Consider the following 23888-nt stretch of genomic DNA (forward strand, 5'->3'; position numbering starts at 1 on the left):
CCCCGGCCGGCGCGCGCAGGGGCAGCGATGGCGGCGGCGGCGGGACCCGGGTCGGGGCCGGGGACGCCGGGATCGGGACCGGCGGCCGTGGCGGCCCCGCCGAGGGGGCTCCGCGCCTGGCTCCGCAGCGCGTTCCGCTTCGCCACCGACCGGAACGACTTCCGCAGGTGCGGGGGCACCGGGAGCGGGGATGGCATGGGGTGGGATGGGATGGGATCAAGTCCGGGACCGGGACCGGAACTTAGATCGCGTCCGGGACTGAAACCGGGATCGGGATCGGGAGCCCGCGGTTCCGTCCCGGCAATGGCGTGTCCAGCAGGAGCAGGGCAGGGACTGTCCCCCTGTGCTGGCGCTGCTGGAACCTCAAATCCTGTGTCCGGTTCTGGTCACTCAGTTCAGGAGGGACATTGAGGGGCTGGAGCGTGTCCAGGGAAGGGAAGGGAGCTGGGGAAGGGGCTGGAGCAGCAGGAGCAGCTGAGGGAGCTGGGGGGGCTCAGCCTGGAGAAAAGGAGGCTCAGGGGGGACCTTCTGGCTCTGCAGCCCCCTGACAGGAGGGGGGAGCCGGGGGGGGGTCGGGCTCTGCTCCCAGGGAACAAGGGACAGGAGGAGAGGGAACGGCCTCAGGCTGAGCCAGGGGAGGCTCAGGTTGGACACCAGGAGGAATTTCTCCATGGAAAGAGTGAAGTTCTGAGGCCTGAACAACAGGCCCTGAGCCAAAGCTGACCTCTTGATGAACCTTCCAACAAACGTTACTTCTGTCTGCGTATCTGCTCGTTAAGGAACTGATCATTAGTGAAAGAATTTATTTATCTTTCCATATTTAGAGGCCGGTCAAGGCCATGGAATCAGATGCCTGGCCTTGTTTGGCAGGAGATGAATGGTCAAGGTTGACTCCCTTGGTTTTCCCCCTTGAGCCCTGGCTAGGCTTTGGGTGGAACCCAAGAGGAGAAGGAAACCAGATGTTTCTGCACTAGAAGTTATGTAAACTTGCTTTTTCAATAACATAAAACAATAGAAAAGCTGGAGTCCAGGGGAGGACTGGCCGTGGCACTCAGTGCTCTGGGCTGGGGGACAAGGTGGGGGTCAGGCACGGGCTGGAGTCGATGGTCCCGGAGGGATTTTCCAACTGAAATGCCTCTGGGATTGCAGGAACCTGCTGGTGAACCTGGGGCTGTTTGCTGCCGGGGTCTGGGTCGCCCGGAACCTGACGGACATCGACCTGATGGCCCCGCAGCCCGTCCCGTAGGGCCGGTGAGTGCAGGGATCTGTGAGTGCAGGGATCTGGGCGGGATCTGGGAAGGTGGGAACAGCTGTGCTTGGAATCACGGAATGCCCCAGGTTGGAAGGAACTACAGGGACCATCCAGTCCAACTCCTGGCCCTCACAGGACACCCCAGCAATCCCACCTTATCCCTCAGGGCATTGTCCAAACCCTCCTGGAGCTCTGGCAGCCTTGGGGCTGTGCCCACTGCCCTGAGGAGCCTGGGCAGTGCCCAACCAGCCTCTGGGGGAAGAACCTTTTCCTGAGATCCAACCTGAGCCTGCCCTGGCACAGCTCCAGCCATTCCCTGGGGCCTGTCACTGCTCACAGGGAGCAGAGATCAGAGCTGGACTCGTGAGGAACCTGCAGCCCCCTGAGGTCTCCCCTCAATCTCGAGGCTGAACAAACCCCCCAGATGTGTCCTGACACCCCCCAGGACGGGGCTGTCCCCGTGTGAGGTGACACAGATGAGGAGTGACCAGCGGGACCAACCCCTGAGCCCACCCCAGGCCCAGAAGCACCAAAGCCCACACGACCCAGCCTTCACACAGGGTTGTAAAGCTGTCACTAAGCTGCCACATGCCAGAACCCACCTCCACTAACACTGCTGAATCCCTGTCCCAGGAATTCCTGGAGCTGCAGGGAGCAGAGCTCACCCTCCCAGCAGGACCGGAGCCGTGTTGGGCCGCGACGGGTTCGCTGCATTCCTGGAAGGACGTCGTCGTTCTCCTCCCCTGCAGAGCTGCTGCTCCCAGTCCCTCCTGTCCTGCTCCAGGCAGTGACAAGAGGGAAAGATTTAAGGCTGAGAGGAAGAATTTGTTTCCAGTTCATTCCTCAAGGCACAACAAGAATGGTTTTCTCAAGGATGGTTGTGGAATTTCCTTCTGTACCCCCCCCAGATGTTTATTAAAGTCTATGGAATAACGACATGGCCCTCTGGAATTTCTTCTTCTTTTTTTTTTCTTTTAATAAGAAACTTCAGCTTACAAAAACAAGGTGTAAAAAGAGTAAAGATTTACAAAAAAATCATAAAAACATGATTTATATTTCACACCCGAGAGACAAAAGGGCCGAGCCCAGCCCTGGGGCTGCACCCGAGACCCATCCACTGATCCTGCAAAGGAAAATCCAAACTGGGACGAGCCCGAGGGGAACTCCAACCACCTGGGTTCCTGGGAAATGTCCCTGTGGGATAAAGCTGGGGTATGGAGAGGAATGATGGCTGTGTGTGGGAGGAGAAGCCATTTGGTGTTGCATAGCATGGGGTGCCCTGGGCTGAGGCTGGAACAGTCCAGCGGCCGGGGGACGAGGGAAGCACCACTGGGAGCTGGGATCTACTCACAGGGGACACACCAGCTCCTGGGATTTACTCACAGGGGACACACCAGCTCCTGGGATTTACTCACAGGGGACACACCAGCTCCTGGGATTTACTCACAGGGGACACACCAGCTCCTGTGAATTACTCACAGGGGACACACCAGCTCCTGGGATTTACTCACAGGGGACACACCAGCTCCTGGGATTTACTCACGGGTTACACACCAGCTCCTGGAAGGTGCTGTGGAGGAGCAGGAGGAGCTCCCAGCCCTGAGAGCCGTGGCAGTGGGGTGCAGCATGGCTTCACATTCTTTGGACAGTTTCACAGGGTTTTAGTTCAGGACATTCTCCTGGAGCAGCTTTTCCCATGTCTGGAGGACAGAACTGCCCCTCACCTGCTCCTCCCCCCCCCCCAAAAAAAACCCCTCACTCCACTCCCCATAAAAATCCTTAAAAATGCTGTTTTCAAAGCTGGTGTTTGGACATCCTGTAAAGAAACTAAATTCTTTTGAAGTCGGGATAATCCAAGTTATGCAGAAACAGTTTCTGCAGGAAAAGGGGATTAATTAGAACATTTCAGTCCCTTTATAGTTAATCTCAGTTTTGATTTACTCACACTAATCCCCCCCAGCCTGGGGTCAGGCAGGGGCCAGGCCGTGCCCATGGAGGCTGCCAGGGGTGACTTGGGGATGTTGGGAACAAACCTGACTGGAAGAAAAGCTGATGGGGATCAGGAGGCAGCTGGACAGACTGCCAGGAACAGTCAGGAACCATGGAATATCCTGAGCTGGAAGGGACTCACAAGGACCATCCAGTCCAACCCCTGACCCTGCACAGACACCCCAACAATCCCACCCTGTCCCTCAGGGCATTGTCCAAACCCTCCTGGAGCTCTGGCAGCCTTGGGGCTGTGCCCACTGCCCTGGGGAGCCTGGTCAGTGCCCAACCAGCCTCTGGGGGAAGAACCTTTTCCTGAGATCCATCCTGAGCCTGCCCTGGCACAGCTCCAGCCATTCCCTGGGGCCTGTCCCTGCTCCCAGGAGCAGAGATCAGAGCTGGACTCGTGAGGAACCTGCAGCCCCCTGAGGTCTCCCCTCAGTCTCGAGGCTGAACAAGCCCAGTCAGTGCCCTCAGCCACCCCTCCCATGGCTGCCTCTCTAGAGCCTTCACCATCCTTTTAGCCCTTAATGAATTAATTGATTAACTGGATTCTCTCTCACTTGCTGCTGCCTGGCAGTGTCCTTGAGGAGGACACTCCCAGCCTGGCACAAGTCAGCTCAACTCATTAGTGATGTCAGGAATGGAGCTGGAGCAGAAACATGAGGCTGTTCTGACTTAGATCCACTGAAAAATCCAGGGAATCCACCCAAGCTCCAGCTTGGCTCTTCACCCAAACGAGCACTTCCCTCCTGTTTTCACGAGGGCTGCCAGGGGATTCCATACCAAGGGAAAACTCCTCTCCTGTCCAGCCTCTGCCAACAGCCCCCTGCCAGGAACCTGAACCAGAGACTTATTTGGGGGTAAAAAATTGGAAGGTTTTTTCAGTGCTTTGCAGAGAAACTGTTTTTTTGTGGAATGCATAGTTTAACTTGGGAATACAGGCAGGAAAAGGGATAATAAAGGCAAATTTATGTAACCAACTTGCTAGTGGAAAAAAGTTACCTACAGTAAAGTGGCTTCCAACTGCTACAACAGATGCTGGATGACACCTGGCCATGGATACATGAAGATTCTTCACTCTTAAGAATTAAGGAAATCCCATTTAGTCACAGGTTGGATAGGATAAGGATATGCTGGGAACAGTTTCCTCCCAAAGGCTGCACATCCCAAGCCTGACTTCCTGCTCCTCACACAACAACCTGGGAGGTGCCACCAACCTCCCACTTGCTCCGAGCATCTCTCAAGGCAAACGGCCCCTGCTGCCAGAGTGGGTCCCCAGGACAGGAATCCCAGCACATGGAACAACAGACTGACTCCCAGTTGGACCAAAACAAAGGGGGTTGTGTTGCAGACACTTGGTTTGCACTCCCAGCTGTGACTGCTGAACTCCTCCCAGGAGCTGAGTCACCTCATCTACCTGTAAAACTGGTATTAATTCTAATAATTAATTCTAACAGAGCCTAAAACTGGAATTAATTCTAAATCTGCATCAGGGCAGGGGCAGAACTGGAAGCCACATGGTTAAGCAGGGACAGATCTGCTTTGGAGGCTGCCCCTTGTCAGACACACCTCAGTGGCTTCCCTGGAATTCCAAGCAGTATTTTCACCTTCCTGATGGAGAGGGTGACTTCCATGAGACTTTCTGGCAAACAGGACACTCTAAAACAGTGCCCACATGGAGGGAGCCTTGGGCTCTGCCTGTCTCAAGCCTGCAGGAGCCAACTATAAACCAACCAGCATCAAAAGTGCCTTACACTCTCGCTTCCAAAGAAAAGCTAAATATTCCAGAAACCTCACAGTGTTGGAAAAGGCAGGTTTATCTGAGTTTACTTCATTCCTTCCCTATCAGGGCTATCGTTTTCCTGGCTGCAGGATCTCCCCAGCTCAGCTGATGCCCCTTGGAGACTCATGACTAGAGATGTCACCTCGAGTCCTACAAACCCTGGCTGTGGGAACACTCCCAGCTCCCTGTGACCCCCCCTGAGAGCTGCAACTCCAGCTGAATTCCAAGATTAATGCCAAACACTCAGTCAAAAGATGAGCACTGATGGCACAGAGCCTGGGCTCGCTGCAGGAACAACTCAAGCTGCAGTGGGTTTGCCTTTCTATGGGATTTTTATCCAAAAAAAGGGCCAGCATGGCTTTGGGATGCAGGGAGGGAACCCAAGGGCCAGTTGGGAGCAGAGCAAACCACAAATAATCCCCTTAAAGGGCAGGCAGGCAGGCCTGGAAGGACACAAGGATGGGGAAAACACCTCAGATGAGGTGTTTCTAAGCACTATTTTGCCTTTAATTTGAATTTTCTCTGCCTCACAGAACATATTCTGCTCCAGAACGAATCCATCACGTGTCTGACAATCACAAGCACTTCTGATTCCTTCAGGAATGTCAACTTCTCCCTGGCTGAGCCCAACTCAGCTTCCCCTGCAGTCCCATTTGTTGCTATTGGATCTCAATTTGGCCTATTTTACATTTTTTGCATCATTACTGATTTCATTTACTGGCAGCACCAAAAGTCCCCCACCCAGTAAACACAAAGACATTCATTAATCCCTCCAGCCCTTGCAACACTTAGAGAACCAAAACTATACCTTTTTCATCAGGACTGTTGCAAACTGTCTCCAAAAAATAAAGAGTATCTGATCTCAGAACGACACTGAACTGTCAAAAAGACATTCTTTTAGGCTCAAAAAGCAGCATGTTGGTCAGAGCACAGGAAATGGGAAACTCAAAGGGCAGGGGAGCCCTCGTGTGATGCTGAGCTCTGGCACAACCCAAATTTCTTCTTGCTGTGCTCAACTTGCCCAAGGACAGGGGGGGTAAAAGTCCCAGGAGTGGCAGTGGGAAGAGTGGGATTTGGGAGGGTTCCCTTTTCACCCCCTCCCACGATAACGTGGGTGTCTGAGGGGCAAACACCGACAAGGATGAAAGGAGAAGAGGAGAAACACACTTTGGGAACTTCCCTACCTGAAAATGGAACCATTTTTTTGAAGAACCTCGTATTTTAGATTATTTCACCTTTTAACAATTAAAAAAATAACCAAGATTGAAAGACATCACCTGTTGGGTTTTTGTTTTTTCTTTTTTTTTTTTGCAGTTCCATATTCAGGTTAAAACATGAAACGTGAACAGCCAAACCCCAAATTACAAAAACACACCTGAGGTGCAACTGTAGGCTGAGAAGTGACTACAAATAGTCCACTAAGGCTCTGTGTTTCTCACAGGATTCTAAAATCAGGATGATTTCAGATACAGACATTTTTGCAGCCTTTCCAACTCGACGTGGAATTTGAGATTTAACTACATTCCTTCCCTTGATGGCCCAGCAGGAACAAAGACCTCACAGGGGGAATTCTGGGCACTGCCTGGATCCAGGGCCACCTTCCCCTGCTCTGGGCTCCTGTGACTACTGACTGTTCCCCCTCCAGAGGCAGTGACAGAATCCAGCTCTGTCCCCCACACTGTGGCATTCCCACCACTGCTCCCCTGAGGAAAATGAGCCACATTTGTAAGAAAGAGTGAGTTTGCCACTGTGAGATGCCTCCACACCACCAACTTCTGCTGCCACAGCTGTGCAAGCCACAGACTTTCTAATCCTGGGGACAGTGATGCCCCTCCAGCAGAAACCTGGAGCACAGGTTTTGGTTTTGCTGCCAGATCTGGCACACAGGTACATTCCTGGTTTATTACAGGGGTTGTTTTTTGTGTTTAAACACACTTTCTCCAGAGAAGAACTGTATTAACATCACATTCTGAGTGAATTTAGCTGCCAGTTGAGTTCAGCCCAGAGAATAAGCCATGAAGTGTGACACAGCCCCAGTGGCACTGACACACAGAGCTGCTGGCAAAGCTTCAGCCAGGGCTCTGCCCCCAGCTGATGGCAGAGAAACTGGTGTCACAGGGGCAGCTGAGCCCTGGGGGAAGAATGAAGAAGAACTTACACATTTCTGCAGCAAGAACAGCTCTGGGGCAGCCAATCCCTTGCAGGCAGTGCCTGTGATTCCCCTGGCAGAGGGAATGGCCACTGGAGGGGAGGGGACTGTACCTGCTCCTGCTGCAGTTTGCCCAGGATTGGTGGGGACTGAAGGGCTCTGAAGCCAGCTGGATGCTCCTCTTTCCTGGCTGTGCTCACTTGTCACAGACCTCACGCAGCCCCTCTGAGATGAGATGAAATTCAGCATCAAACTCCCTAATTTCCTTCCTGTGAGCCTAATTCAGCAACGAGACTCTTTAAAGCCAAGGTTCTGACAACGCCCTGACGTGTCAGAACTCCCCAGCTCCAGGGGCTTTCCCAGACCCGGGGTGGCAAAGATCCTGCTCTGATCCCACTCCTGCAGCCAGTGTTCTTCCCCACGGGAGGGAAGATGTGAACACCAATGGTTCCAGAAAGAGCTGAGCGTGCTGATGGAGTGACAGGGCTCCCCGTCATGGGAATGTCAGTCTTCTGTCCTTGTCACTGCTTTTGGGTGGCACCTGAGCTTGGAGTTGTTTTTCTGAGATTCCTGCTTCGTCCTGCACCGTTCTTTGAGTGTAAAAGAGAATGTAGGCCTGGGTCTTGCACACCTCCTCCACACTACATACATTCAGCTTGGAGTCATTGCAGTGGACCCAAAACCCTGGGGAGCAAAGGGAGAAAGAGGGCATTAGGGAGGGAGGCAGGATTCCTCCTGAATGCATTTTGAAACTGTTCATAGGAAACATCCACAATGCAGGAAAAAAGGCATCTCTGTTTGTTCCTCCACAGATGCTTTGGAGTTTCTAATCTGGAAAACATTCTGAGCCTTTTTTTTTTTTCCCCTTTTTTTTTTTTGTGCTTTACAAATACCAAATATTAATTTCATCAGTGATATATAACATCCCAAAAGCTCAATTAGGCAGACAAGAATCCCCTGGAGATGGCCAATTTGTCCCCCTTCCTCCAGCCAGCAGGCAGAGTCGATGCTAATTCAGCTGCTGGAGCCTCACCACCCCCTGCGGATGTTATTCATGAATAGTTCCTGTCCAGGCTCAAAACACTTTCTGTTTATCTCCTCGTCCCAAGGATACTGAGCAAAGACACCCAGCTGGAGCAGCTCCACGGAGTGACTCTGCCTGAGAAAATGGAGCATTCATGGTGCTCCCAGCAGGCAGGAAAAGGATCCCCGAGGGCCACGGAGCCGCAGCGGGGCCTTTGTGTGACCAGGAGTCCCAACCCAACCCCTGTGCCACGAGGAGTCCCAACCCAACCCCTGTGCCACGAGGAGTCCCAACCCAACCCCTGTGCCACGAGGAGTCCCAACCCAACCCCTGTGCCACGAGGAGTCCCAACCCAACCCCTGTGCCACGAGGAGTCCCAACCCAACCCCTGTGCCACGAGGAGTCCCAACCCAACCCCTGTGCCACGAGGAGTCCCAACCCAACCCCTGTGCCACGAGGAGTCCCAACCCAACCCCTGTGCCACGAGGAGTCCCAACCCAACCCCTGTGCCACGAGGAGTCCCAACCCAACCCCTGTGCCACGAGGAGTCCCAACCCAACCCCTGTGCCACGAGGAGTCCCAACCCAAACCCTGTGCCACCAGAAACACACCCGGGGGCAAACAAACTGCTGAGCTCGGCCCCGAGGAGCTCTGGAAGCACAGAGCTTCACGCCAGGCCACGTCTGTGGGATAAAAGGGGAGTTTGTGGGGTGGGGCCCCCGTCCCCAGGCACACGCACCTCCCTCCGTGTTGTAGCAATAAGCTGTGTAGTGTCCTGAGCCAAATCCCTTCCCGTGATGCATCACCACAGCCGAGAGGTCATACACAAGGGTCTCCTTGCCAAGGGAGGAGAGGGAGTCCCTGCAGCAGTAAGGTTCCATGTTTAATACCTGGTCAAAGAGGACATGGACCCCGATCTTCTCGCGGTGATTGCGCTCAGACCACCTGCAAACACAAGGGATCAGAGACTCGGGGTCTGCTCGGGGCTGGGGGGGTGCACAGGCAGACACTGCTCCACAACCCCCCAGTGAAGCATCACTAACTGTTTCCCTTGTTTTCACTTGAAAATCTCCTACAGCCACCTTTCCCACACAGCTCCTTCCGTCACTGATGGCATTAGCGGGGATGCTGTTGAGGTCACAACAGCCAAACAGCCTTTAAAATCCTCAGCTCTGTCAATAAACCCCCCACACACACCTGGCCTAACCATTTTAGAAGCTTTTCATAATATATTGAGCTTTGTCTGCCATTTATTCAACAGGTAAATACACAATACTGGCATTTAACTCTCGCAACCTTCCACCTTTAACAAATCTCCCAGCTCATCCACTGATCACCTCCCAGCCATCCTCCCAAGCTGTCTGCAAACCCAGCAAAGGCCCTCGAGGACAATTCAAGGAAACCAGGACTAATATTTACAAAACATTACACGGGGTGCGTGGCAGAAAAGATACCAGAAACAAATCTGCACGCCACAAAACTGCCCCTGGTTGCGAGGTGAGAGGGTTTCACACGTCTGATGGGTAAGAGGTGATCCACCTGCACTCAGCAGGACGTGGGAGAAGTTATGGGCCCCCAGTTCTTCCCCAAAAGCAGAGGGCAGTGTCTCTGCTGCCCCCACAGCGTGTCCCCTCACCTGAAGCGTTTAAGGTGCAGCCGGAGGACCTGAGGTAGTCTGTAGATCAGCAACTGCTTTTTAGCCTCACTCAGAACAAGAGGTTTAGGAGAAGACTTTCGCCGTTTGCCTGACAAAAAAAAAAAAAACCACCAAAAAATCAAAGGAAAGATTGTTAGGATTTGATTAATTCCCAGGAGAGAAAACCAGCACGTGATGACCTCTTTGCTCCAGCAGCAGTCGAGCTCAGGTGTGCTCGGGAGGGACACACAGGTAAATACTCATGAATTCCTTCACAGGAACTTCTCCAGGACCAAAACTCCCCCTTTTGTGATGCTCATAATCACACAATCAGTTGTCACCTTCAAGCTGCTCGTGCTGATGTTTTGCCCTGAGAAACACAGCAGGAATATTAAGACAGAGCCAAGGCCAGAGACATCTGAGGCTGCAGCAGTTCCAGTTCCCACAGGGCAACTCCAGCACACAAATAGCAGTACCTGATATTTTATTCTGTCTGCTACTTTGAGCTTCTTACAGCACTAGAATGAAGCTTGTAGCAGCCTGCACTAGCTCAAGGGTATTAATACAAGTCAGAAAATGCTTCCATCAAAGTCCCACCAACAGCAAACAGCCCCTGAACCAAAGCTGGAGAAGAGCGAGAACGGTTCCTCTTCCCAGGGCTTGCTCTTTGCAGGACACTGAACATATGACTGTCCCAGGAGGAAGACAGGTGGCTGTCAGAGCTTCCAATAGGAAATGTACCTGTTAATTAGATTTCTGCACCTCAGTGCACCAGCTCAGAGCAGATGGGTGCCTCCTCCTCCGGCACGTCTGACACGCACTGCCCAGATCATTCCTGGCACCTGGACTCGGGCTGGTGCCTTTCCCTGGCTCTTTCCAGCTGGTTAATGCTTCCCGAGCCATTTAATTCTGAAGTAACCATTAAAATTCAGCTTTCACAAAGAATCAAAGCAAACTGAGTTAAGATGAAGCTGAACTCATCCGCATCGACAATTTGTGAACGTTATTTGTGAATCAGAATCCATTCAAATCATATTTGGCTTTTTTCCAAGAACATCCAGTCAAGGATTATTTCCTAACACTCTGAGAAGATGTTTGGTAACAGATTTGCCAGTTGATAGAGAACAGATCTCTACAAGTATTTGCTCCTCCAGCTGCTTAGTTGCAATGCAAGTCAAATCGCTGGCATTTTCCTCCCAAGGGAATGAACGTTTGCCATAAATACCTGCATGAAAAAGAATCCAAATCCAGCTTATCAGAGTAGCTGAGCTGAATGGTAATACACAGGCTAAAGTGATTTTCAGGGATATAATGACCTTTCACTCAGAGCTGCTGCAGGAAAGCAAAGTCATCTACTAGCTGAGCACAGCAAAATCTGTGCATCACCTCACAGGTAATAACACATTACCTGAGCCTCCCTGGATAATGCCAGGTCAGTGCTTCCCAACAAATGCCCACACAGGGATGAAACTCTCACCTAGCACAGCTACAAACCTTGAGAACTCTGATTTCTGGGTCAAGGATTCAATCAAGAACAAGCAGCATAGAGAGGATGTGTTAGAAGAGCTTTCCTGCCACGCAGAGATGAGTAAAGCACGGGGGATAAAGCCCTTCTTTTGCCTCTAAATCCACCTCCCTCTCTCCCAAAAAATTCTTAGAAGTCCCCTCTAACACAAGTGAGGGCAGTTCTGACCAGGCTTGTATCAAACCTGTAGTGAATTGTGCTGCTGAATGGCAGAGATGAGAGAAAAAAATGACACATCAGATGCAAAAATGACACGTCGGGTCCCAACCGGAGCCCAAAGGAGCAGCATCTACCAACGGCAGGAACCAAACCAGCACGGAAGGACGGAGTTTTCCCACCCAGACATGTTTCCAGGCACACAAGACCCCCCTCAGACGCAGAGCTGGTGCCTCAGAGCCCACTCACTGTTGCACTGGTCGCAGGCGTAGATCCTCCCCTCCAGCGCCTCGGTCTCGGTGAACTTGGCCAGCATCTCGGTGAGCAGGCACTCTGCCTGCTGCACGGGCACAATGCCCTTCTCCAGGGAGTGGTAGCGCTCGGGGAACTCCAAGGAAAGGTCCCAGAAGGGCTCCACGGTGTTGGATTTGTAGTTGCACGTGATGCAGGTGACCTGGGGATGGGACAAACACACAAACACTGCTCTGTACCTGCACTCTGGCACTGAGTGTCACAGCCACGGGGCAGTTTTGTGCCCAAAGGGCAGAGCAGTTCCACAAAGACCTGTGAGACAAGAGAAACACTTCTCATGTCCAGTCTGAAAGCAAATCATTTAAAACTTCCTTCTCTCTTCACCTTTCTGGGATTTACTTCCTTCCTCAGATAAACACCAACTCACAGCTGGCACGTTTGGTGTCTCAAGATGACTTTCACATGCTGGCAAAAAAATTGTCACAGAGCTTGTGACCCTCATCGTATTCTTCCTAGGCATGGAAACAACACCAAATAGGGATAAAACAAAGGAAAAAACACTTTAAAAATCACACTCAAAACTTCAATCTAAGGGGTCAGAACTTCTGTACTTGTGCAGATTTCACCCTGAAGTGACAGAAGCCAAGTGATAATGCATGTGACAAATATGGAAATGCTGACACCTGCACAGCAACCCAAGGGATTTCTTCCCCAGGAGTTGCTCCTGAGCCACTCCTCACATATCTGGGGTCCTCAACACAGAGAGCCTTTGCTCCTCAGTGTGAACGGCTCCAACTGATCCCTGTGCCAGAGCAGGTCCGTACCTGGCTGAGCAACTGCCCATGGAAGATGGTGTTGACCACCTTGAGGACCTGCTTGGTGAGCTTCCTCTGCGAGAAGGGGATGAGGATCCTGCGCTTGGTTCCTTCCGACTCCAGCTCCTGCTGGACTTTATCCAGCAGCTCGCAGAGGAATTCCTGAGCGTCCTGCTGATCGTAGCCCCGGAAGGCCGGGATCAGGCTCCACACGGAGTGCAGCATGGCAAAGGGGGACACGAGGGCCCACTTGCCAGACCACATCACTCTGAAGAGGGTGTGCAGTTCGTGGCAGAGGGAGATGTGCTTCGAGCTCGGCTCCTTGGGCTGGATCAGTTCTAAGCTCCGGCTTATGGAGGAGCTCCCATTCAAGCCAGCTGGCGAGCTCTGCGTGCCAGATGATCCCACTTTGTCAGTCTTCCCTGACTCATTAGCAGCAGACCCATTTGCCAGTTTGCCAGGGATCCTGGCCCTCCCGTTCACAGTTTTAGCCAAGAGTTCTTCTGTTTCACAGAGATCAAGTGTCAAAAAACATTCTCTGAACTTCTGGAGGTGACTCAGCACTTGCAGGATGGAGTTCATGTAACAGGTGTTCCCCAGGTTCCTCAGCCCCGTGACCCCGGGGGTCATGAGGGGCTGGCGCCGGATGGAGTAGAACTGTCTGAACCTGCTGCTCTGCACCTGCCTTGAGGTAGGGGAGGAGGCCACCTCCCTGAATTTCCTTGGAATCAAGTTCTCCCCGTGCACGTGAGACAACAGCCTCGCGCTCTTCCTGGGGGGGGTGTTCGCCAGCTCCTCCAGGAGCTGCCTCTTCATCTCCCGCCGCCGCCGCCGAGCCGCCTCCTTCTTCTTCTCCAGCTCCTCCATTTGCCTCTCCTGCTGCAATTTCAGCTGCCCCCGAGAGCTCTTGTGGAACCAGGTCCGCAGCGCCCTGGCCAGCAGGGCCTGGCGCCGGTGCCAGAGCGCCGTGAGCATCTGGGACTGCCCCGGGGGGCTCCGGCGGCGGCCGCGCGCGCCCTCGCCCAGCGCCATGGAGCGCAGGGTCCTCCCGCTGCGCGCCAGGGGCTCCCGCCGCTGGCCCTGGATGGCCGACAGCGAGCTCCGCAGCAGCTTCAGGTCCCCCTCGGGGTTGTCGTTCAGCACGTAGTCCTGGCACAGGTAGCAGAACACGTACAGGTCGTGCACCTCCATGGCCAGCGGGTGCCGCGTCTCCTGGAAGTGGCGCAGCGCGTGCTCCTCCAGGTACCGCCCGCACGCCACGTGCGAGCACTTGAGGCAGGCCCAGAGCGACTCCGTGGTCTGGCAGTCCACGCACTGCCACTTCTGGGGGTTCAGGATCGAGTGGTCCTGGGCGAGTCGTAGCCGCCCGACATGTTTGCATCTATCCATGTCTCACAGGAGTCGTCGCCGCTCTGACCTGGGGAGGCGAGAAGAGAAAACGGAAAGGAGAAGGGTTTTAGAGCCTCGACACGCAGGTAAGATTTCTTTTCATCGTGGGAGGGACCCACAAGGATCAAAGCCCAGCTCCTGGCCCCGCACAGGATGCCCCCAAATCCCACCCTGTGCCTGAGAGCATTGTCCAAACTCTCCTTGAGCAACCTTGGGGCCGTGCCCACTGCCCTCCTTCTGTACCAGACCTGTGAAAACACCAATGTCGTGTCTTGTCAATCCCTCAGCCAACGACATTATTTCCGTGCACAGTTTTTTTTTTTGAAGCAGTTTTTAGCACCAGTGAAAGATATTGGATGGACCAGGTCTAGAGAATAAAGCTCTATCTGTCTCCTAAGGCCGGCCCAGGCAGCTGCCAGCACGTCTGGCCCAATCCACGGAGAGAAGGATTCATTCAGTCCACACACACGTTTGATCTTTTGCTGCCCCCTTGAAATTGATACACTCAAAAGGAATTTGGAATTGGAATGCATGTCATCAGCAACCAGGCTGAGGTTACCCACTTCAGGCAGAAGCCACTGAAATATCAGCTAATGGTGGTAACCAGAGCGTTTGTCCTCAGGCTTTTTCATCCTGCCCCCGAATTCCCTGATTTCCCACAGCCTCCCAAACATTCCGGTGCTGGAAAAAAAATCAGCATGGGAAAAAAAATTCAACGTGTAGGGGAAACCTAAAGGAAAATCTGTGTGTGTCCAAGAGAGACACACAAACAGAGAAAGCAGCTGATTTACTGAGTGACCACTGGAACTGCGGGGAAACCCGGGCAGGGACCCAAGGAGGTGCAAAGAGTGTCCCCACTTTGGCAAAAGACACTCAGCCCTGCCAAAGGCCCAGCTGAACCCTGGTGTGCCAGTGCTGTGCACCCTGGAGGGCAGTCCCTGCAGGGCTCTGACCCCAGGGCAGGAGCTCAGCCCCACACCCCCACTCACGCAGTCCTGGTCACACATCCTTTCCTCCGCCACGCAGCATCCCGGGCACGGGGCAGCCCCATGTTCCAAGGCAGTCCTGGCACTTCTTGGAGAATTTAATTGCCAGTTAAGTCTTCACTGCAAGGCAGCCCATCTTCAAAGCCCTGGAGAGAGAATATTCTGGTGATGCACGGAAACAAACCCAGGCAGGGCTGCTTTGGAGCACCATTAACCCCCTCAGCACACTTTTATTACAGACACCAGCATTTTCTGGAAGCCAAAGCCTGCTCACGCCCAGGAACCCAAATTCTCAGATGTTCAGGCACGTCACACGCAAGAGCCACTCTGGAATTTCATTTTCTGCTTTCATTTTCGGGCGAGCTGTAAATCTGCTGATCACATGGAGCCTCTCCACGGTGAGGCTTTTGTAGTGGATGACCCAACATATGGCAGAGGAAAAATGGGAGTTTAAAAAAAGTGAGGAAAAACGTGCCCCTCCTGTGATCACTTGGATTTTGGCGGCTTCGATCACTCGGTGAACGAGGGGGGAGGAGATGGGGGAAAGATTTAAAAAAAAAAAAAAAGAGCTGTGCTGAATACATTTCATTTCTAGGTGATTCTTCAAACAATAAAAAGGAAGTAATGGAGAGTTGTCAAGTGTGAACTGCAGCAAAATAAGAACTGCAGAGGAGAGAAAAATGGGTAAAAACCTGCCGAAAGGTAGAAGAGGTTGTAAAAACAGATCTGTTGGAATAATCCAGGAGAGACTGAATTAAGTTGCTTCCACAGCTACGACTATGGTATTGAGCACACACAAAGTAGTGACAGGGGACAGCAATCCCAGGCACAAAGTGGTTACAGATGGCACAGAGAGTGTGGAACCTGGCACACAGAATATTTGGTTAAAAAATCATTTTATAAGGGGCAAAGTTTAACACAACAAAGGCCCCAGCACAATGCTGCCAAAGCTTTGGCACAGGTACTGAGCCCTCACCTGGATGGGTGGGCAGAGACCTGGCCCAGGCTAAGAAAATATATTTTTAGTGGTCCTAAATCATGCAAGTTTGCTTTAATCACTGCCTTTTTCAGTGATATTGCTGTTAAAGATGGAATCTCTCAAGGAAAAAAAAATCAAAGCTCTTCAGTTCTTTCCTCCACTCCAGATTAAAGCTCAAGTGGCCACTTCAGCCCCCGCCTGCTGGGGGGACCCACAGTGCCTAAAGAACCATTGGAGCTGTTTATTAAACCAGCTCAGAAACCTCCCCACCCCTCCTTTGGGCTGGGCTCATTCCCTCCCAGACCCCAGGACCTGGAAAGGCACTTTTGGAAATCCTAAGCTGAACAAAGGACCGGTTTGGTCTCCTCCTTCCAAGTTGGAAACATCCCTTCCCACCTTCCTTCCTCCCTCCCCACCTTCCTCCCTGACCCTTTTCCCCCCCTCTCTTTCTTTATTTCTCTCCTCAGCTCTGGATAAAAAAATTGTTGGAATAATCCTGTCTAGCCTTGGTGAGACCAAGTGGCAGAGATTCCAGCTTGAGAGAGTATAGACACTATGGTAACATTGACAGCCTTCATTTACATAAAAGAATACTAATTATGTTGTATCATCAACATCTGTGATTCTGCTCACTGCCATATGCGACAGTGTGGGGAATTTAACCCTTGAGTCTCACCAGCGTGTTCTGAGGAACAAAAAATGGGCCTTATACACACAGTTTGCTAGAGAATAATCAAACAGCCAGTTGCTCACCAGCCCTGCAAGCTCTCAGGACACAGGGTTTTCAAAAACCACCGAATTTATCCCCAGTTTCCAAGGAAGAAGAACCAGTGGTGCTGGTTCCAGCTGGGTAACAGGCTACCAGGAAATCAATCCCACACCAGACCCAGAGCATTAGGGAACCGTGTTTGACAATGCAGGAGGCTGTCAGGAGATAAATCACCAGCCTTTTGTCAACTGCTTTTGCTTTTCCTGTGTGGGCCGGGAGATTTCCTGCTTGGAAAGGGAAAGAGACCCTGGCCACGGTGGGTCAGTTGACAGAGCAGCTTTGTTACACCTTAAGTCAGTAATTCTCAGCACAAAAGCATCTTTGATGCTGCATGTGAGACTCCCCACCTGGTTCTCTTTAGGTATCCACGGATAATTCCCTTGCAAATCCAAGCCCTAATTCCCTGTACCTTGGGCTGCTCTCAAAGTTAGAAAGAAACTGTGTTTATTTAACCCAAAACCACTGGAATGATACATTTTTCCTCAGAGAGGGGCTTCTCCACCCACCACACTTCAGAGTTCATCCTCACATTAAAGGTTTCTATTACTGACTCGTATTTTTGAGCCCTTCCATGAAAAAAAAAAAAAAAAAGGATTAAAATTGGTTCTCCCATGATCCAAAGGCAGCTGGAATGGGTGCAGGTCCAGCCCTGCAGCCCCCACACCCCAGAGAGCAGAATGAGCCACCAAACACTGGCACATGACTAAGAAGAGAAGTTTCCCCCTCTCTTCTCCACAGGTACACAAGCAGTTTGCCACAACCTCCTCCAAGAACAGGCTCCCAGGAGGAATGACAGGGCTGGGATTAAAGGAGGACACAGCCATGAGTCAGAACCTGTAAACAAGGGGGAAAACAAACCTGGCTGAGATCACAGGGCTGGAGCTGCCTCAGAGGCTGCAGGGCCTGAGCACAAATTGCTGTGGTTGGTGTGACAGACCATGAGCAACAGGAGGGTTTGATGATGGAGAATCAACACCTTGGATTTTAAAAGCCTTGGAAACACTCAGAGCTCTGCTCTCTGCAATTATAGGTCATCACCTTTCATTCTTGGGTTTACAAATTTTTCTTTTCCCATTAAGGTAGATGTCATTTTAAAGAATCTCTATAAACTCCTCCTTTCTCACCTACTTAGATCTTTCCCAGATAAGGGCTGGGGGAAGGAAAAGAGGGAGGAGGGATGACTTGATTGCTCTGCATGGAGAAGAGGCACCAGCAGCAGGAGGAGCTGCACTGCAATGCACTAAAGATGAGTACAACTGCAACAAAGTAATAGGAAATAAAAGAAAAATAAGGACATTAGTTTAGCCAATGACATTTTAGAGACAATCTGAGTATTTCTCACATTGCAAATCACTTAAACACGGGGTCAAACCCTACTTTCTTTCCTTGCATGGCTCATAACCCTGGAAAAACTCATGGCAAGAACCTCTAACAACTTCAAGAACCAAATGCAGCAGAAACAATTTGGCTCCTGACCCCAAAAGAGTGTTAAAATAAACCACATGATTTCATTACGTTTCTTTGTCCCATTGTTACACATTTGGAACCTGATTAAAGACATCTGTAGGGATCTGTTGACACCAGCTACTTTCTGTTTCTAAATCAATCTGCAGGAAGCAAAAAGAACAGTTCAGGGCTCAGGAGAGGTGCTGCACGTTTGGCCTTGGAATGATGCATCTTTTAGTTGTCCAACAGTTGATTCCACTCTTGTCCAAGAGTGTTCAGTACTGGCACAAACTCCTGGAAATCATCTTTCAGGACAGGTGGGAAGCTCAGCCTGAATGATTCTTTCATTCATTCCTTCCTCCCTCTCCTGGGAATGGCAGAAGTGAAACACAGCAGCATTTCACCAGCCCAGTGGGAATTGGTCCCACATTAAATAAAGCACACTTGCTTTTTTTTTTAACTTCTCACTTTGTTTTAAAACATTGTAGGAAAAAAATATCCTTGGGTATTCCTGGTTTCCATCAAAACTACATAATGAATACCCAGCATTTGGTCAAACTGCAGTGACAGGACAAGGGGGATGGGTTCAAACTGCAAGAGGGAAGGTTAGATGGGATACTGGGAAGAAATTCTTCCCTGTGAGGTGGGGAGGCCCTGGCACAGGTTGCCCAGAGAAGCTGTGGCTGCCCCATCCCTGGAAGTGTCCAAGGCCAGATTGGACAGGGCTTGGAGCAACCTGGGCCAGTGGAAGGTGTCCCTGCCCATGGCAGGGGGTGGCACTGGTGGCACTTTAAGGTCCCTTCCAACTCAAACCATCCTGTGATTCTATGATACCATGAAATAGGTTTAAAAATTCAGATGCAAAACCCCAAGTACTTTCCACTCCCCCCTGCCCAATAACCCATTTTTATGTGGAACTCTGGATTTTCCACCCTGCTGCAAACACCCAAAAATGCAACCATGGCGATAGCAGAGAGGAGAGAGCTCCAAAATTGCACACAGCGACTCCAACCCGTTATTGCTGTGATTGTTTCAACCTCCCCGTTTGTGAGGAACCAATTATTGAACCAGATGTCTAATGAAAACATGTAATCTGAGCTGCACTGGAGATGGGGGAAAAAAACTCCTGCTCAAGCATTCATGTTCCAGTTCTAAGGGTGTACTCACAGCAAAGCCCTGTATTTACAGAATCCCAGAATCCCTGAGGTTGGAAAAGCCCTCCAGGACCAGGGAGTCCACCCAGAGCCCCATCCCCACCTTGTCCCCCAGCCCAGAGCACTGAGGGCCACCTCCAGTCCTTCCCTGGACACCTCCAGGGGTGAAGACTCCACCACCTCCCTGGGCAGCCCCTTCCAGTGCCTGAGTGCCCTTTCCATGAGGAAATTCCTCCTGAATTCTTCCTCACCTCTCAAAGACTCTGGCAATGACATTTTTTTCCAAGCAGAAAAACTCATATCATTGATATTCTGTTAGAAAAAAAGGAATTGCTGCATCAAAAAACGTCACCACCACGTCCCCATCCTCTGTCCTTAGAGGAATATTCCCCATTCCTAAAGCAAGTCAGTGCCTGGAATGGATGAAATAACCTTATCCTGCCTTTTTTTGCTCTTCTCAGTCCTGGTGAACTGGTTTAGCTGCACTCCCCAGAACAACCTCCCTGCAGGCACACACACACACTCACACACTCACACTCTCTGCTTTCTGGTGAACTCCAAGGAGCCAGAAAAGCCACCAAGCTCCTTTGGTTGGGTTGGAATAAATTTATGACTCCAACAAAAGACTTGGCACTGCTGTGTCCTCCAAGAGCCATAATTCCAACTTCACACAGGCCAACAAATCCCTGCACATGTGTCTTCTATCCACATTCCTTCCCAAGGAAGATCCCATTAAACCGGAGCCAGTCCAACGTTCCCTACAAATGGAGCTGCAGCTCAGGGTTTGCAAACAATCCTGGCAAGGCAGAGGGAAGGTGCAACTCCTCCCTCCCCCTGGGAATGGGCTGCTCTGTGCTCACACTGCCACTCAAATCCAGCCACACCAGTCTAAACTTGGAAGTTTTTATAATTTAAAGTATTTTAAAGATGAAATAGGAATATTCTTATCGAGCCAAACTCACACTGTCTCTCATCTAAGAGATAAATAGAAATAATTGACTAAAACCTCAGGTAACATCCCACCTCTTGACTTTAGCTCTAAGAATCAATGTCCATGTGCAATATTGACTATATATTCTTTAGAGTCACTGTAAAACACACAAACAAACAAGATCCATGTGCTACAGGTCCCTGAAAATGTGGGAATTACTATTTAACTACTCGGGATGTTAAAAAGCATTATTAAAATGCTATATACACCTTAGCTCACAGCTTTCTAGAAGTTAATGCTTCTTCATTTCTTACAACACATAAAATCCCTCCTCCCCTCTCTTTCCATAGGCTTTGAGGCTTTTATTTTTGGGCTGGGTTTTTGCAGTGTCAGTAAGCTGAGAAGCACAACCTGCACCCCCTGTGCACAGAGGCCCTCTCTGGACATTAAAACAATTCCCAGAGTTTCCTCTGGTCCTCGTGAACCAGCCCAAAAGGGAAGGAATCAACGCAGCAATTCCCTGGCTTTTCCATCTGGAGAAGCCTGAAGCAATTACAGCAAACACATACAATTTGAATTATCAGACTCAAACAGGAAAGAGAACAGAATTAGAACAGGCTGGAAGCAGACACCGACTGCCCGACGGAAAGTTATAATTTCACTTCACCAGTCAAGCAACCAACCTGACAGAATCCACGAATTACCCAAGAATTGTTTCCACAGCTGTGACAGAGAGTTACATGTAATAGTGTCCTAAAGTTTTCTACCTGTTTGCCCCCAAACATTCCTCCTGAAACACCTCAGCCAGGGCAGGAGCTTTAAGGGGCACAAAATCAGTGGCACTGCCTCCCAATCAGGGGGAAATTCACTTTTTCAGCCCTTCCCATCCCAAAACTGTCAGGACTCACACCAAAACCTGGGTCTTTGCTTCCCTTCCCATTTCCCCTGCCCGGGGCACCGCTCCTGCTCCAGGCCCAGGGAGGGCTCAGGGCTGTGCCCAGGTTCACGTGGCAGCTCCAGAACCATTACCAAGGTGCAGGTTAAACCAAAGCAGCCCCGTCCATCCCAGCGTGCCCTGACAAAGCAGCAACAGAGATGGAGAGCCTTCCTCTTGGCTTCCCACTTTCCCTGCCTTATCAATCCTTTTAATCACAGCCAACCACACAAAACCCCACATTTTTCCAGACTGCAGAAAGCATTTTTTTTTCTTTTGCCCACGCTCTTTAACCATTATTTTCACGTTCAGCACATCACATTTACCACCAATTGTCACGAGAACAGCACATTCAGAGGTGAGTTCACGGCAACAGTTCAGAGATCATACATTAAAAATATTAAAAATCTCACACTCAGCCTTTTGACAGGGAAAATCCTATCAATTCCCACCCGCCTTCACAACAACACCAGCAATTGTTGGATTGCTGATCATTTTTGGACTGATGATCCTGAAGTCTTTCCCAGCCTAAACGATTCCGTGACTCTGTGACCGCAAGGGCAGAGCCGGTCACGTTTTGACCCCGGAGCACCTCGCCCCGTCCCCCCCCAGCATTCCAAAACCTGACTAATCCCGTATCAAAACACGGGGAATTTCCGAGCAAACAAACCCAGAGCCCTCGGTGGCACAGGGACGAGGGGAAGTTTGGCAGCTCCGGCGCGTCGGGGTCCTGGCGCTGCCGCGGGGATCCACGAGCAGCCCCGGGATTCGGAATAACAGCCTCCTCCAGGATCCCTTTGTGACAGACACAAAGAGGGATTACGGCACAGAGTGAAGACTTGCTAAGTTCTGGGTAGTCCTCTGCTGTTCTTCCTCCCACATTTTAATTCATATCCATCTTGGCAGAATCTCCGACAGACTATTAACAAACCCACCCCAAATCGCAGCTGATACAGCGCCGAGAGCCATCAGTCAAACGAACATGTCAGAGCCATCTCCAGAGCAATAAAGCACCAGACAACCCCAGCAGGCTGTGCCTTATTATCTTCACAGCCATAATGAACAGGCAAAGAGCATTAAATAGAAGTGCAATATTCCACAGGCTGTGGTTTAAGCAGGGAAGGTGCCTCTAATATGTTTGAGGAGCAGCGATTACAACAAGACAAAAATAACGAAGGGTTTTGACACACCTCTCCATCATTTTCTTCTCCTTCACTTGCCAATCAATTTATTGGTGGTGGTTTTTTTTTTTTAACCCCAAACGAGTGAGACAGAACAGCAGTAAATTTTCTATGGGTTTTATATATAAATGTATAAATGGGTCAATGGAGTGAAACACAGTGACCAATTTATCCAAATGCAGCCAGGACTTTGTTATCTCATTTGTCTGACTAACAAACCCCAGACATCAGCCCAGGATGCTCCATGGTATTTATCTGTAGAGTATCCATAAGCATTCCCACATCCCCAGCTCTGGAAATAGCAAATCTCTGACCCCCCACACTCAGACCATGGGGCTTGACCAAGGGCTCCTCTGTTTTCTTGTCAACAAAGAATTAGAGGGATTTACACATCCTCTTCCCCTGCTTGACTGATGGGCCTGTTTTGTGCTGGGAAAACCAAATTTACCCAGCAAACCCTCCTCTTCCTCAGTGTGCAAACGGGGACCTGAAGTGGCATCAACAAAACTAAGATTTGTGTTTTCAGTCCCAAACCTTCCCAGCCTCACACAGGGTTCGTGCCTCTGTTTCTGTTACATGAGGGAGAATTTCACTTGCCCAAATGCACCTTCCCCCCCCCCCCCCCCCGATGGAATTATTCCTGATTTGAATATTTTGAATCCTGTTCTGGCCGAAATCCTTTTTTTTAGGAATTCCAGGCAGGATCTGAGGGGTGCCTTTGTCCTCCCCACAGCACGAGGTCGGAACAGGGAACCCCATTTGTGAACCCTCAGGTTGTTAATCTTCCTTAAGAACTGAAGATCAACCCAGGCCCGATTCTAGAGCAGCTGTTATTTTAATAAATTATCCTACTAAGAGGTTAGAGTTCATCCCTTCAATTTGCCTTGAGATGGAACAACAGGACAAGGAAAGCAAAGAGGGAGAGGTGAATTTGGGTTTGATGCCACAAAAAGCTGCTCCTAAAGCCCTCCAATTTTATGATAAACAGGGTATTTTCTTCCTTATTCGCTGCCTCATTTCTACTGTGTCAAACCATCCTCAGAAGTGCAGAAGAAGAGCAGTGCAAATTCCAAAGCACATTTTTTCCCTTTGAAAGCCACTCACTATTTTTACTCTCTAGTATGAATATTATATTTTCTCAAAATAAACTCCTGTGAGAAGGATCTTCAGCCTTGCTCTGGTTCAGGTGAATTAACTATTCTTAGTTAAATAGATTTGCTTCTAGTCTTAGTCTGATGACAGATTAACTCATGACTGGTCGGATTATGGACTTACCTCTGGAACTAAATCACTTTTGAATCTGAGTTATAGCTTTTAGTTCTTTATAGCTCAGCTGAACAGCTTTTAGTACCTCCTTTGTGTTTCTGAAAGAATGATTAAACATCATTAAACCCAAGCTAAGGGCTCTTTCTCACAACTCCAGTGAATAAACAGCTGATCTAACTTTCTTTTTCTTTTAAGAACAGCACACTGTTAACATGGATTTTTTTCAGTGTAATTAATACCATTCTAAGTCTAGAATGTTTGTCTTTAAAATT

General features: G+C 50.4%; 2 protein-coding genes across 6 annotated transcripts in view; one reads left to right on the forward strand and one right to left on the reverse strand.

Moving 5' to 3' along the window:
• On the forward strand, window positions 1-2190 carry TOMM6 (translocase of outer mitochondrial membrane 6). The gene is made up of 3 exons (XM_051808981.1): window positions 1-167; window positions 1150-1251; window positions 1886-2190. The coding sequence occupies exons 1-2, from the start codon at window positions 28-30 to the stop codon at window positions 1244-1246; spliced, it is 237 nt and encodes a 78-aa protein (XP_051664941.1). The 5' UTR covers window positions 1-27; the 3' UTR covers window positions 1247-1251; window positions 1886-2190.
• USP49 (ubiquitin specific peptidase 49) overlaps window positions 1281-23888 on the reverse strand; it is a 27988-nt gene continuing 5380 nt past the window's right edge. For 3 of the 5 annotated variants that reach the window (XM_051808951.1, XM_051808953.1, XM_051808952.1), the window contains 6 exons: window positions 14960-15102; window positions 12591-13998; window positions 11764-11968; window positions 9834-9942; window positions 8937-9142; window positions 3003-7857 (listed from right to left, as the gene is read on the reverse strand). In XM_051808951.1, the coding sequence (XP_051664911.1) occupies window positions 7667-7857; window positions 8937-9142; window positions 9834-9942; window positions 11764-11968; window positions 12591-13970 (2091 nt within the window). In that variant the 5' untranslated portion in view covers window positions 13971-13998; window positions 14960-15102 and the 3' untranslated portion in view covers window positions 3003-7666. Of the gene's footprint in view, window positions 1518-3002; window positions 7858-8936; window positions 9143-9833; window positions 9943-11763; window positions 11969-12590; window positions 13999-14959; window positions 16319-23888 lie in introns of those variants that run through there. The other 2 variants (XR_007907973.1, XM_051808950.1) reach the window with 2 other exon arrangements.

This window comes from Manacus candei, unplaced genomic scaffold (genome assembly GCF_025592945.1).
Source record: "Manacus candei isolate 608988 ecotype Guabito, Panama unplaced genomic scaffold, ASM2559294v1 h1tg000073l, whole genome shotgun sequence".
NCBI lineage: Eukaryota > Metazoa > Chordata > Aves > Passeriformes > Pipridae > Manacus > Manacus candei.